At 46.9% G+C, this 12,836-nt stretch overlaps 1 protein-coding gene across 1 annotated transcript; it reads left to right on the forward strand.

Moving 5' to 3' along the window:
- Positions 1-6,385: 6,385 nt before the first annotated feature.
- Positions 6,386-10,518, forward strand: LOC125528002 (E3 ubiquitin-protein ligase RNF217-like). The gene is made up of 2 exons (XM_048692515.1): positions 6,386-8,104; positions 10,010-10,518. The coding sequence occupies exons 1-2, from the start codon at positions 6,483-6,485 to the stop codon at positions 10,344-10,346; spliced, it is 1,959 nt and encodes a 652-aa protein (XP_048548472.1). The 5' UTR covers positions 6,386-6,482; the 3' UTR covers positions 10,347-10,518.
- Positions 10,519-12,836: the final 2,318 nt, after the last annotated feature.

Raw genomic sequence — 12,836 nt, forward strand, 5'->3', positions numbered from 1 at the left:
GCTCGATTGGTAAAACACCCCATCGATCAGCTCCACAGATATGTCCGGATCCTCTTCGGAGGCCGGGTCGAGGGACCGTCCAGGGTCCTCGGGTTGTGGAGGGGGGTTGTTTATCTCCCTTACAGCCTGGTGCAGTTCCTACATAGAAATCGCTAGACTGAGTACTTAACTGCGGAAATATGAAACGGATGGGTGAGAAAAAGTCTCCGCTTACCCAGCTCGGAGGATTGTACATAGAAAATCCGCCCGGCGGGTTGACACGAAGGAATTCCTCCTCTTCTCCCTTGTACAGAGTGGATAAGATCTTTGTTAGATCATCAACCGACCCTGGCCCTTTACGGCCGTAGCGGGTGGCATCATCCTCCCCGTTGAAATCCCACATGGGGTGGCCTCTATACTGAAGCGGCTGCACCCCCCGCATGATACATATGGCCATGACCTCGATCATGGTCAATCCAGATCGAGCTAAAAAACTTATTCGGCTCATCAGGTAAAGAACGTCCCCGTCATCTTCCTCCAGGGGGCTCCGCGGACGCCAGCTCCGGCGCTTCTTCAAAGGGGCGTTGTGGAACTCAGGAAGGCCGATCCGAATAGGGTCCGGCAGGGGGACGTCTTCTATATAAAACCATTCTAAAGGCCAGTCTTCGGACGTCTTCTTTGGGGTTCCGGACAGGTATCCGGTCCCGGCAAATACGCCACACTTCGGCTCCGTCCACTTGATATATTGACCCCTTTTGAGAACGGGGCACAAGGCAGAACAGCTTCTTCCACAGAGCGAAATGAGCCTCACAACCCAAGTACAACTCGCGAAGGGCTACGAATCCCGCGATATGCAGCATGGAGGCAGGCGTAAGGTTGTGCAACTGGAGGCCATAGAACTCCAGAAGCCCCTGGAGAAACGGATGAATTGGGAATCCAAGCCCTCTTACCAAACAAGGGACAAGGCATACCCACTCTCCTTTGGAGGGATTGGGAAGGCTCTCCGCTTGCTCTCTGCCATTGTAGGTGGCAAGCCCGGCTCGAACCGGGACCATGCACGCTGGGGGGGAAATCCCTTGGATTGAAGCATCACTAATTTTCTATGCGGGACAGAACATCTCTCCCAATCTCCGGACTTGGAATGGATCTATGTTGGGTACACTCCGATGAAGGCTCTCTAAGGGAGGATGGTGTGATTTGGATCTGAATCCTCGTCTTTTAAATAGGCAGCTCATTCACACAGCTAGGGGGGTAAATGTGAAAACACCCTGTCTCTTCACCTTTGCTCGACGCGTGGAAAGTGGCCATTATTGGGCGTGGAAGCCAAGGAGTGCAACATTCACAAGAAACCGGACATTATTTCAATAGGTACACAGAATTTGGAGAGGAACCCGCCTTGCAATGCCGAAGACAATACTGCACGCCGGACTCATCGTCATTGAATCCTGGTTCGGGGGCTACTGAGGGAGTCCTGGATTATGGGGTCTCCGGACAGCCGGACTGTTAGACTATGAAGATACAAGATTGAAGACTTCGTCTCGTGTCCGGGTGGGACTCTACTTGGCGTGGAAGGCAAGCTAGGCAATACGGATATGGATATCTCCTCCTTTGTAACCGACCTTGTGTAACCCTAACCCTCTCTGGTGTCTATATAAACCGAAGGGTTTTAGTCCATAGGACAACAACCATAGCATACAATCATACCATAGGCTAGCTTCTAGGGTTTAGCCTCTCTGATCTCGTGGTAGATCTACTCTTGTACTACCCATATCATCAATATTAATCAAGCAGGACGTAGGGTTTTACCTCCATCGAGAGGGCCCGAACCTGGGTAAAACATTGTGCTCCCTGCCTCCTGTTACCATCCGGCCTAGACGCACAATTCGGGACCCCCTACCCGAGATCCGCCGGTTTTGACACCGACACATGGGTAGCGGCATCTTCACTAGGGAGGCCGGGAAACGGATCTTTCATGACAAGATTCAGCAAAGCAGTATTAATTTCACAAGATTCAGCATCAGTAAGAGGAGCAATCGGAGTGCTAATAAAATCATTGTTGTTGGTATTGGTGAAGTCACATAATTTAGTATTATCTTGAGCCATCGTGGCAAGCAAGCAAACTAACACACAAGCAAACAAAAGGCAAATGGGCAAAAAGAGGCAAATAGAGAAAGAGAGGGAGGATAGAGAGAGAGAGGGCGAATAAAACGGCAAGGGTGAAGTGGGGGAGAGGAAAACGAGAGGCAAATGGCAAATAATGTAATGCGGGAGATAAGGGTATGTGATGGGTACTTGCTATGTTGACTTTTGTGTAGACCTCCCCGGCAACGGCGCCAGAAATCCTTCTTGCTACCTCTTGAGCACTGCGTTGGTTTTCCACGAAGAGGAAGGGATGATGCAGCAAAGTAGCGTAAGTATTTCCCTCGGTTTTTGAGAACCAAGGTATCAATCCAGTAGGAGGCTACGCGCGAGTCCCTTGTACCTGCACAAAACAAATAAATCCTCGCAACCAACGCGAATAGGGGTTGTCAATCCCTAGACAGCCACTTACGAGAGTGAGATCTGATAGATATGATAAAGATAATTTTTTTGGTATTTTTGTGATAAAGATGCAAAGTAAAATAAAGGCAAAGTAAAAAAGCAAAGGAAATAACTAAGTAGTAGGAGATTAATATGATGAAGATAGACCCGGGGGCCATAGGTTTCACTAGTGGCTTCTCTCGAGAGCATAAGTATTCTACGGTGGGTGAACAAATTACTGTTGAGAAATTGACAGAATTGGGCATAGTTATGAGAATATCTAGGTAATAACTATGGACCCGTAGGTCTGAGGTGAACTACTCACACTTCATCGGAGAGGCTATGGTGTTGATGTAGAAGCCCTCCGTGATCGATGCCCCCTCCTGCGGAGCTCCGGAACAGGCCCCAAGATGGGATCTCGTGGATAGAGAAAGTTGCGGGGTGGAATTAGGGTTTTGGCTCCGTGTCTGGTCGTTTGGGGGTACGTAGGTATATATAGGAGGAAGGAGTACATCGGTGGAGCAACAGGGGGCCCACGAGGGTGGAGGGCGCGCCTGGGGGGGTAGGCGCGCCCCCTACCTCATGGCCTCCTCTTTTGTGTCCTGACATAGGGTCCAAGTCTCCTGGGTCTTGTTCGTTGAGAAAATCACGTTCCCGAAGGTTTCATTCCATTTGGAATCCGTTTGATATTCCTTTTCTTTGAAACCCTAAAACAGGTAAAAAAACAGCAATTCTGGGCTGGGCCTCCGGTTAATAGGTTAGTCCCAAAAATAATATAAAAGTGGTAATAAAGCCCAATAATGTCCAAAACAGTAGATAATATAGCATGGAGCAATAAACAATTATAGATACGTTGGAGACGTATCATCCCCTTCTTGGCCCATTAGGCCCATGTAGGTGCCAGGGGGATGCCCGGAACCCCTTGCGGTGACCCGGTATGTACCCGGTACCCCCAGAACACTTTCGGTGTCCGAATATCATCGTCAAATATATGAATCTTTACCTCTCGACCATTTTGAGACTCCTCTTCATGTCTGTGATCTCATCCCGGACTTCGAACAACATTCGGTCACCAAATCACATAACTCATATAATACAAAATCATCATTGAACGTTAAGCGTGCGGATCCTACGAGTTCAGGGACTATGTAGACATGACCGAGACACCTCTCTGGTCAATAACCAACAGCGGAACCTGGATGCTCATATTGGTTCCCACATATTCTACAAAGATCTTTATCGGTCGTACCGTAATGACAACATACGTTATTCCCTTTGTCATCGGTATGTTACTTGCCCGAGATTCGATCGTCGGTATCTTCATACCTAGTTCAATCTCATTACCGACAAGTCTCTTTACTCGTTCTATAATACATCATCCTGTAACTAACTCATTAGTCACATTGTTTGCAAGACTTACCATGATGTGTATTACCGAGAGGGCCCAGAGATACCTCTCCGATACTCGGAGTGACAAATCCTAATCTCGATCTATGCCAACCCAACAAATACCTTCGGAGATACCTGTAGAGCATCTTTATAATCACCCATTTACGTTGTGACGTTTCATAGCACACAAGGTATTCCTCCGGTATCCAGGAGTTGCATAATCTCATAGTCGAAAGAATATGTATTTGACATGAAGAAAGAAATAGCAATAAAGCTAAACGATCAATATGCTAAGCTAACGGATGGGTCTTGTCCATCACATCATTCTCCTAATGATGTGATCCCTTTCATCAGATGACAACACATGTCTATGGTTAGGAAACTTAACCATTTTTATTGACGAGCTAGTCTAGTAGAGGCTTACTAGGGACACGGTGTTTTGTCTATGTATTCACATGTATCAAGTTTCCGCTTAATACAATTCTAGCATGAATAATAAACATTTATCATGATATAAGGAAATATAAATAACAACTTTATTATTGCCTCCAGGGCATATTTCCTTCATATTCCATAGAACTCGGTCCAACATGGACCTTTATATCACTACATGACATTTAGCAACTCAGACAACATATTGTCATCATAGATAGTCCAACTTTCATTAAAAAAAGATATATGTATTTTGCAAGAAAAATACAAGCTTCACAAGATGAGGTCATTAGCTTCAACTTTTGGTGTTTTGGCGGAAAACTCAGTGAAGAAATCTAGATGACACATTGTTGTAATGTACCAAAATCACCATGAACTCTTCTCCTGCTTTGGTCTGAATGGTGTGTGGCACGTGGGACTTTAGGTGTAATATATTATGACAATTTGTTCTGGCCACAACATACGGGTCAGGTCCTACTACAATGGTATGCCTTCAACATGATGTCGGCTCGATCCATTTTTGGACAAATACATCCAATAACTACAACCCATTTTGAGTTGTGCCCAACTTGTCGGTCTAGCCCATTTAGTGTCAAACGCATCTACACATGATTTGGGTTAAGCCTGTTTTTGTACTCGTTTAGACCGAGCACATTTTTCTCTCTGTTTGTCATAGTTCTTATGATTGGGCCTATCAAAAGGCCCACTTAAGAATTGTTGCGATTAAGCCTATTTACAAGGTCCACTTAAGATCAAAATAAACCCTAGCTTCCCCTATATATATAGTCCTACACCATCCACCTTATTTTACACCGCTTCTAGTCTAGTACCTAGATATGACAACCATCCACCTTTTATCTCCGTCGTCTCGTCTCCCATAGTCACAAAAATCGCCATAGCTTGTAAAATGTTTCGCCGCATCGACCCCTCCAATCATTCTCCCAACTCCAGGCTACCCTAATCTTGGAGCTCCATCTTCAATCGGTACTATTCCGAATTTTGCCTGTTTTATAATCTAATAGTGATAGATTTGATGTAATATATTATATCTAATCTGTGTATATGTTTTTATTAGTATTTTGGATGAGGTTTAGATCTATGAACACAATAGATGTTTGGTCATATATTTTTGCGGCGACGGTGCGTTTGCTGCGATAACATGGTGTTTGCTTAGTAAGTGAGGTAAGATACTGGACCATGCACTACATGGAAGCGATGTCACAACGACGCGGTGGCCGGCAAGGGTGTGGTGGCGGCATTTGTGAGAGGGAGGTTTGTGAGGATGAGGGTGTTTTGGTGTTTAAGTTGTTGATATTGTGGTTGAAAATATATTTCTCCTTTTTCTTTAGGGTTGAAAAAGGTTAGTTCATAATTGGAAACAAAGTAGAATTGGGGGAAAGGATTTGTGGCATGCAGATGCGGGGGCATTGAGCCCCTCGCGCATGTTTTTTCTGATGATTTTCGAACTTAAAACTTTCGTATCTTTCCAACCAAAAGTTTAAATTAAGTTTTGTTTTCAGATTCGTGTTGCCCGTGAATATATTTGGTAAGTTTTAACTGTCAAAACTTAATAGGAGTGACTCACAATCTTTAAGCTTAAAAACTGAATCAGTAAGATTCAGAACTAGATCTTAGAAAATGCACACGGAATCAACGACTTTGCAGATCCCGAAATAATCGTGCGGCTGGGTTGGGCTGTGCAGGTGCGCGCCCCCAAGAGTTTCCGGCAGAATCGGTTAGATTTGACACCTTTCCGCTTTCATTAATTCTTCATATATCTCTTCAAAAAAAATCTTAAATTCGAGTGTAATTAATGTATTAATTTTTTTTGAAAACAATTAATGTATTAATCGACATGTTGATTTCCCCGTACTCCATTTGCATTTGTTTTTGGGAAAGCAAAGATAGCGATAGATCCGTATATTTGGAAACACGGCCGGCGAGAAAAGTCTCGGATTACACCGCGTTCGGTCGGTTAATTTGTACTCTATCCGTTCACGAACCGAACTCGACGGCCAAGAAAAAAAGAGCAGGACTCTCGGCGCCCAAGAAACCTTCCCTTATATGCGCGTCCCCCCTTTCCAACTGTGCAGGTCATGACGCAGCGCCCAAACAAATCTCTTCTCTCGTGGAGCGCCTACGAGATCTACCCGTGAGGTGCAATGGAGAAAGAATCCCAGCCCGCGGAGTATCACCGGCTCGAGCCGGGGGAACCAGAGGCGCCCGTCGCCAGCCCTGGCGCCGCCGGGGCTCCCATCTACGACGTGTACATGGATGATGAGGAGGAGGCCGAGGAGGCGTATCTGGAGGGCCTCGACGTCCCCGCGGGCCCCGTCGTCCTCGACGCGGACACGGCGGCGGCGGTGGAGGCGGAACGGCAGGCCGCCATGGCCGCCGACGAGGAGATGGCGCACGCGCTGCACATGCAGGACCTCGTGGAGGCGGAGGAGTGGGAGCTGCGTGACCTGGACCTGGAACAGCCGCCCGGCGACTACCCCGCCTCCTCCAGGGCCGGCGTCGGCTTCGGCGCCAGGGCCACCGCGGACACCTTCTTGGAGAGCCAGAGCGGGACCTTCGAGAGCATCCATGAGGTGGAGAGCGGAACCGTCTTCCTCGGCAATTCGAGAATCCCGGAACCCCTCGAGTGTCTGGAAAGTCTGCCAGGCCCGAGCACTGCCGGCGCCGCCGCATCTCCGGCGAGACAGACCATCCTCTCTCAAGACGCCGGCGGCTCCTCGTCAAGCCAGCAAGTCCCCGGACACGGGGTACCCGCTACTGTGCCAAGCGTGACCCCGCCCGTCGGCTTCGTCCCATCGACAAGAAGATGCGGCGCTCTCTGCGCCGTCGCCCCGCGGGCAAGACCGATCGGCCCTTTCGACGACCCCGTTTCCGTGAAAAGACGGGTCCTCCTCGCCGACGCCGCCTCATCGGTCATGTTCCCCGCAATGCAAGAAGGGCACGACAACGGCTGGTACGAGGCCATCGTCCTCGACGATGCTGACAAGCTGGAGCTGGCGGAGAAGCAGCGATTGCTCGAATCATTGCAGCTGTGCCTCCCAAGATCTGATGAACCCTGCAAGCCCGCCGTCGCGGCCGGCGGCGGAGAAGAAGAAGAGGGCGGGTTCTCCCTGCCCAAGTTCTGCCAGAGGTGGGGCGTCAGCCCGTCCGACCTCGAGCCCGACGCGCCCGGCCCGTCGACGACGAAGGTGCCCCCGCTGGCCGACGACGAGGTCCCCACGTTCGACTGCGGCATCTGCATGGACACCCTCCCCGTCTTCGACCTCTTCCACGGGCTCCCCTGCAAGCACAAGTTCTGCGCGACGTGCATGACCACCTACGTGGAGGGCAGGATCCGGGCGAGCGAGCTGCCCATCCCGTGCCCCGACGCGGCGTGCAAGGGCAAGGAGAACGCCGTCCTCCACCCGGAGAAGTGCAAGAAGGCGATCGACTACGGCGCGTTCGGCGACTGGGGCGCGCGGCTCACGGAGCGCGCGCTCCCGGCCGACCGGCGCGCGTACTGCCCGAACCGGCGGTGCGGGGTCATCCTGGAGACGAGCGGCGGGGCGGAGCCGGCCATGGCGCCGTGCCCGGCGTGCAAGCACCTGCTGTGCGCCACCTGCGGCATGGAGTGGAGCCCGGGCGGGGCGGCCGGCGAGCACGACTGCGCCAAGGGCCCCGACGCCGCCCTCGTGAGGAGGCTCGCGCAGGAGCGCCAGTGGAAACAGTGCCCGAGCTGCAGGATGATCGTCGAGAGGAGCTACGGATGCAATCGAATGACATGCAGGTATTACTCCCAGTCTCATCTCAATTGATTCGTTATGCTCTGTTCATTTCCTGTCCTCTGAATTTATTTCATATATCAAGTTTTCTAGTACTTAGCTGTATTTATCAGGGGGGAATTATCATTGTCATCTTCATGTTTCACATCATCTAGTGTAGTAAAACCTACTACCAACACTTACTTCAAAGTACTTTATCGTGCATATATTTCGTATTCAAACGTAAAACATTTTTATAAAGTATCGTCGGATTCGGATGACTAGGGAATATCAAACCTCAAAATGATTTGGTACACTTGGTTTGCTGCCGTCTTGCGCGGCAATGTTTTTTGGCATGTTGAGAGCATCTTCAACGACGACCCATAAATTTTCTTAATATTTGTTTGAAAATTGATATAGTAACTAGTGTCTGAACAAACACTAATACAGAAGCCGGCCATCGAACCGTACTTGCATCCATTTGAAAAAATTATGTGTTAGTAAAATAAAACAGCTTCCGCCAAATCTCAAACGTTCTTCGTGTTGCTTGTGTTGGTAAAATAAAACACCTTTCACAAAACTTGTTGCTTCCGCCAAACATCTTCCGTTCAATTGGGTGTTAGTAAAACAATCAATTAAGCTCACTAATGCACACCTTCCGCGAAACACCTTCCGTTCATATGCACACCGTCCGCCAAAATACCTTCCGTTCAATTGTGTGTTAGTAAAACAATCAATTAAGCTCACTAATATACACCTTCCGTTCACATGCACACCTTCTGCCAAATTACCTTCTGTTCAATTGTGTGTTAGTAAAATAATCAATTTAAGCTTACTAATATACATCTTCCATCAAACACCTTTCGTTCACATGCACACCTTCTGCCAAACACTTGTATGATTAATAATAGTTTCCGCTAAAGGAAAAAGATTAGCCGCGGATATTCACCATCTGGATGGAGAGCGGACATGTGGTGGCTTTTGGTTTGTCATGTGGATGTCCAGACTCCTACAAAGCTCCTCATGTTTGTCTCCAATCTATCGGAAAAGCGTGATTCGGACTGTCGGGCGGACCGATACAAAATCACGTTGGATGACAAACTGTGTCCGAACAACGTGGTCCGGACGCTTGCAGGGGGTTTGCGGGTCCGTCTTGAAGATGCCTTAAGGACATCACTAGAATCTGATGTTGTTATTGCAAAATGAAAAAGAATCCAGTATGATTTTGTTTTTCAATAAGCTGTGATATATATTGTTTGGGCCGGTTAACTCAACTAATTGTAGCCAGCTTGATTGGTTACAAGTTGAAAACGGTCACCAACACATGCCATTTTAAGCTTCTAAGGCCTTGTACAATGAGAGGTGTTTAGGAGAGATGCTTAGAGAAATAAATCAGGATTTCCTTAAGCACCGGTGTTTATTTGTACAGGGTAGACACTTAATTAAGCGTCTCTCCTATAAAAATAGGCACCGGTGCTTCAAAAAAATTCGGTTTATTTTTCTAAGCACTTTCCTAAGCATCTCCCATTATACAAGGCCTAAGACAACCTCCAGTGATCAACATATAAACGATGTTTTTCTTCTTCACAAAACTCATGATACATACATATAAACGATAATTTTCCTTCAAATACAATTTTGTAATCTCATCAACATCTAAAGTAAAAAAAAAACTGTCTGCACGCATTATATAGAGATATATATGTAAGGTTTGATGTTCTATCACTCCCATGCTGCACCGTTTGCTGATGTGTGTATCTGAATCTGCCAGTGCACATACATCACACTGCCTTTCGATGTGATACTATCTTTTTTTTTAATTCCTATATATTTTGCATTTCGAACGCCATACTTTTTTTTTTCAAGAGTACGCCTAGAAGTACTATGTACTTTTTCGAACGCCATACTGACTGAACTCTTTTGTGCTGAAGGTGCGGCTTCGTCTTCTGCTACCAGTGCGGGCGCCCCATGAGCAGGGGGCAGCCGGGAGAGGCAGGCCTGCTGGAGCCATGCCGGTGCCACGACGCCGGGCTCGCGTTCGCCTTCGCGCACCACCACCAGGCCCACCACGTCGAGCTGAACGTGCCGGCGCCGCCCCCGCTCCTGCAGGAGGAGGAGGCGGCGGCGGTGGAGGCCCTCGTCATGAACAGGCTGCCGCCCGTTCTCCCCGCAGACAGGGCGCACCGCCGGCTGGAGGTGGCCGACGGCATTCACCAGCCCGGCCCTCAAGATGCCCCAGACGTGGAAATGGAAAACTTCTTGTACTAGTTGGCTTGGTTCGATCGGTTGTGTCTCTGCATGCACAGGGGAGCTGAACGGTGACATGAGTGGCCGAGTGTTCTTCATCATCTCTCTGGTAGATGATGACAATGTCTGTTTCCTTCCCCGTTGGGATTTGATGAATTTTATACAAGTTTGGATGCTTTGATTTGGCTGAGAATATCGGACTTCAGTATCACATATGAGTTAAACTATTATATTGCATGCCACATATTTCTTTACGGAGAGGGTGTAATGTAGTGTATTTTTTTTGAAAAGTCAAACTTCATGAACTTTGACCAAGTTTGTGGATAAAAATATTTACATCTAGAATGCCAAATTTATGTCCTTAGATTCATCATAACATGTAGTTTCATTCATCATAGCATGTAGTTTCATATTTATACACACTAGATTATGGAAACAGAGAGAGTATTAAACAGGTTACCGGTGCATGTTTAGTTTAGGTGATCACGTAACTGGATACTTCCTCTATTTCAAATTTTGTAAAATTCAACCGTGTTTAATGAGAGAATTATTTATATTTAGAATACCAAATGTATATCATCGGATACATTGTGAGTTAAATATTCATACTACTCCCTCCGTCCCATATTATAGCGCGCATAATTATTTTGAAAAATCAGATTTTACAAATTTTGATCAAATTTATATAGAAAGCTATTTATATGTACAATACCAAGTATATAAAAATGCAACTGCATCTTATGATGAATCTAATGATGTATGTTTGACATTCTATAGATGTAAATGCTTTTCTCCATAAACTTGGTCAAAAATTATGAGGTTTGACTTTTCAAAACATCTATATGCACTACATTATGGAATAGAGGGGGTATTGTTTATGTTTGGTATTGTAGATATACTATCTTCGTCCCCAAATGGATGGCGTATACATTCAGTTTAAAAGTCAAAGTTTGTCAAGTATTATACATTCAAAAAATGAGGTTAAACAATACCAAGTCAGTACCATTATATCCACCATTAGATATATTTTCATAATCTATTTATTCAATATTGTATATGTTGATCTTTTTTTATACATATTTGGTCCAACATAGAGAGAATTGACTTTTTGACTGAACTTATATGTCATCTGCTTAGGGACAGAGGGAGTAGATAGCTTTTTTGGCACGGCGGCTCGAGGCTCTACTCCAAACAGCACCTACTACAAATTCTGCGAAGTACATTAACTGTGCAGGTCAACATCATGCAGGGAGAAGTCGAGAGAAGAACACAAGCGAGACAAGATATTCCGGACCTAGCAAGTGCCGTCGGGTTCATTTCTGTTATCGGAGCTCAGCTATCAAATTGCTGTAGCTCGAACTTTTTTTTTTAATTTGCGTAATAACTACCTTTCACGTACTACTACTATATCACGACCAGCTGGACTAAGTTGAAGTTTATGTTTTCTGTCCTTGTAATTCTGAATTTCCTAAGCGAGGACGGCGCGGTTGTGGAAAGATGACTCATCCTTGGCCCTTTCTGATCTGTCACGATCCAAGTGCAGCACTGCTCTCCGATTCTTACTGGCCAATCCAGCAAAAGCGCGTACAAGAGTGCGACCAACGACCGGTTTTGAGATAATTGCATGTTTTTTTTCTTTTGGAAAACTGTCGGTCTGCTCATCTTTAATTATGGCAGTACAACAAACATCAGAAATAATAAAAACTACATCCAGATTCATAAACCACCTAGCGACGACTACACGCACTGAAGCGAGCCGAAGGCGCGCCGTCGTCATCGCCGCTCACTCGCCGGAGCCGGGCACAACTTGTTGTAGTAGACAGTCGGGAAATTGTTGTGCTAAGATCCTATAGGACTAACGCCCCAGAACAGCAACCGCCGCCGATGAAGAGAATTTTAGATCGGAAGGATCCAACCTGAAGACACATGAACAAAGACAAACAAAAACCGGATCCGAGCGGATCCATCAAAGACAACCACTGACCAAATCTCGCGAGATCCGCCGAAGACACACCTCCACACGCCCTCCGACGATACTATACACACCATTGGGACGGAGGCTATGTGAGGAGAACCTTATTCCATCTTCATGAAGTCGCCACCGTCTTGTCTTTTTGAACAGGACACAAACCCTAACAAAACTTGAAAAAGCACCTGAAAACAGAGCCTTCCCGACGGCAAGGGCCGGGATCCACCACGCACCCCTGGCCCTAAGGCCACAGGAGACGTGGGAGATCGGCGGTGCCGCCGACGAGAGGCAGAAACCCTATCGGCCTTTTCCTGGAGGATGGACAAAGGAAGATCTGCCACACTATTATGATATGCGCACGAGATAATTGCACGTTGATACCACATTTGGGGCCGTGGTCATGAATCGATACCACTATCCAAATTTTTCACATTTCAGTATCATGTTTGGGGCAAGGTGTTATAAAACGGTTTAAATCACGTATAACAGTGTATTGACGGTGTATCTGACCGTTCGGCTCAACCTGTCAGGTGACACCGTGG

This window comes from Triticum urartu, unplaced genomic scaffold (assembly GCF_003073215.2).
Source record: "Triticum urartu cultivar G1812 unplaced genomic scaffold, Tu2.1 TuUngrouped_contig_456, whole genome shotgun sequence".
Classification (NCBI taxonomy): Eukaryota; Viridiplantae; Streptophyta; class Magnoliopsida; order Poales; family Poaceae; genus Triticum; species Triticum urartu.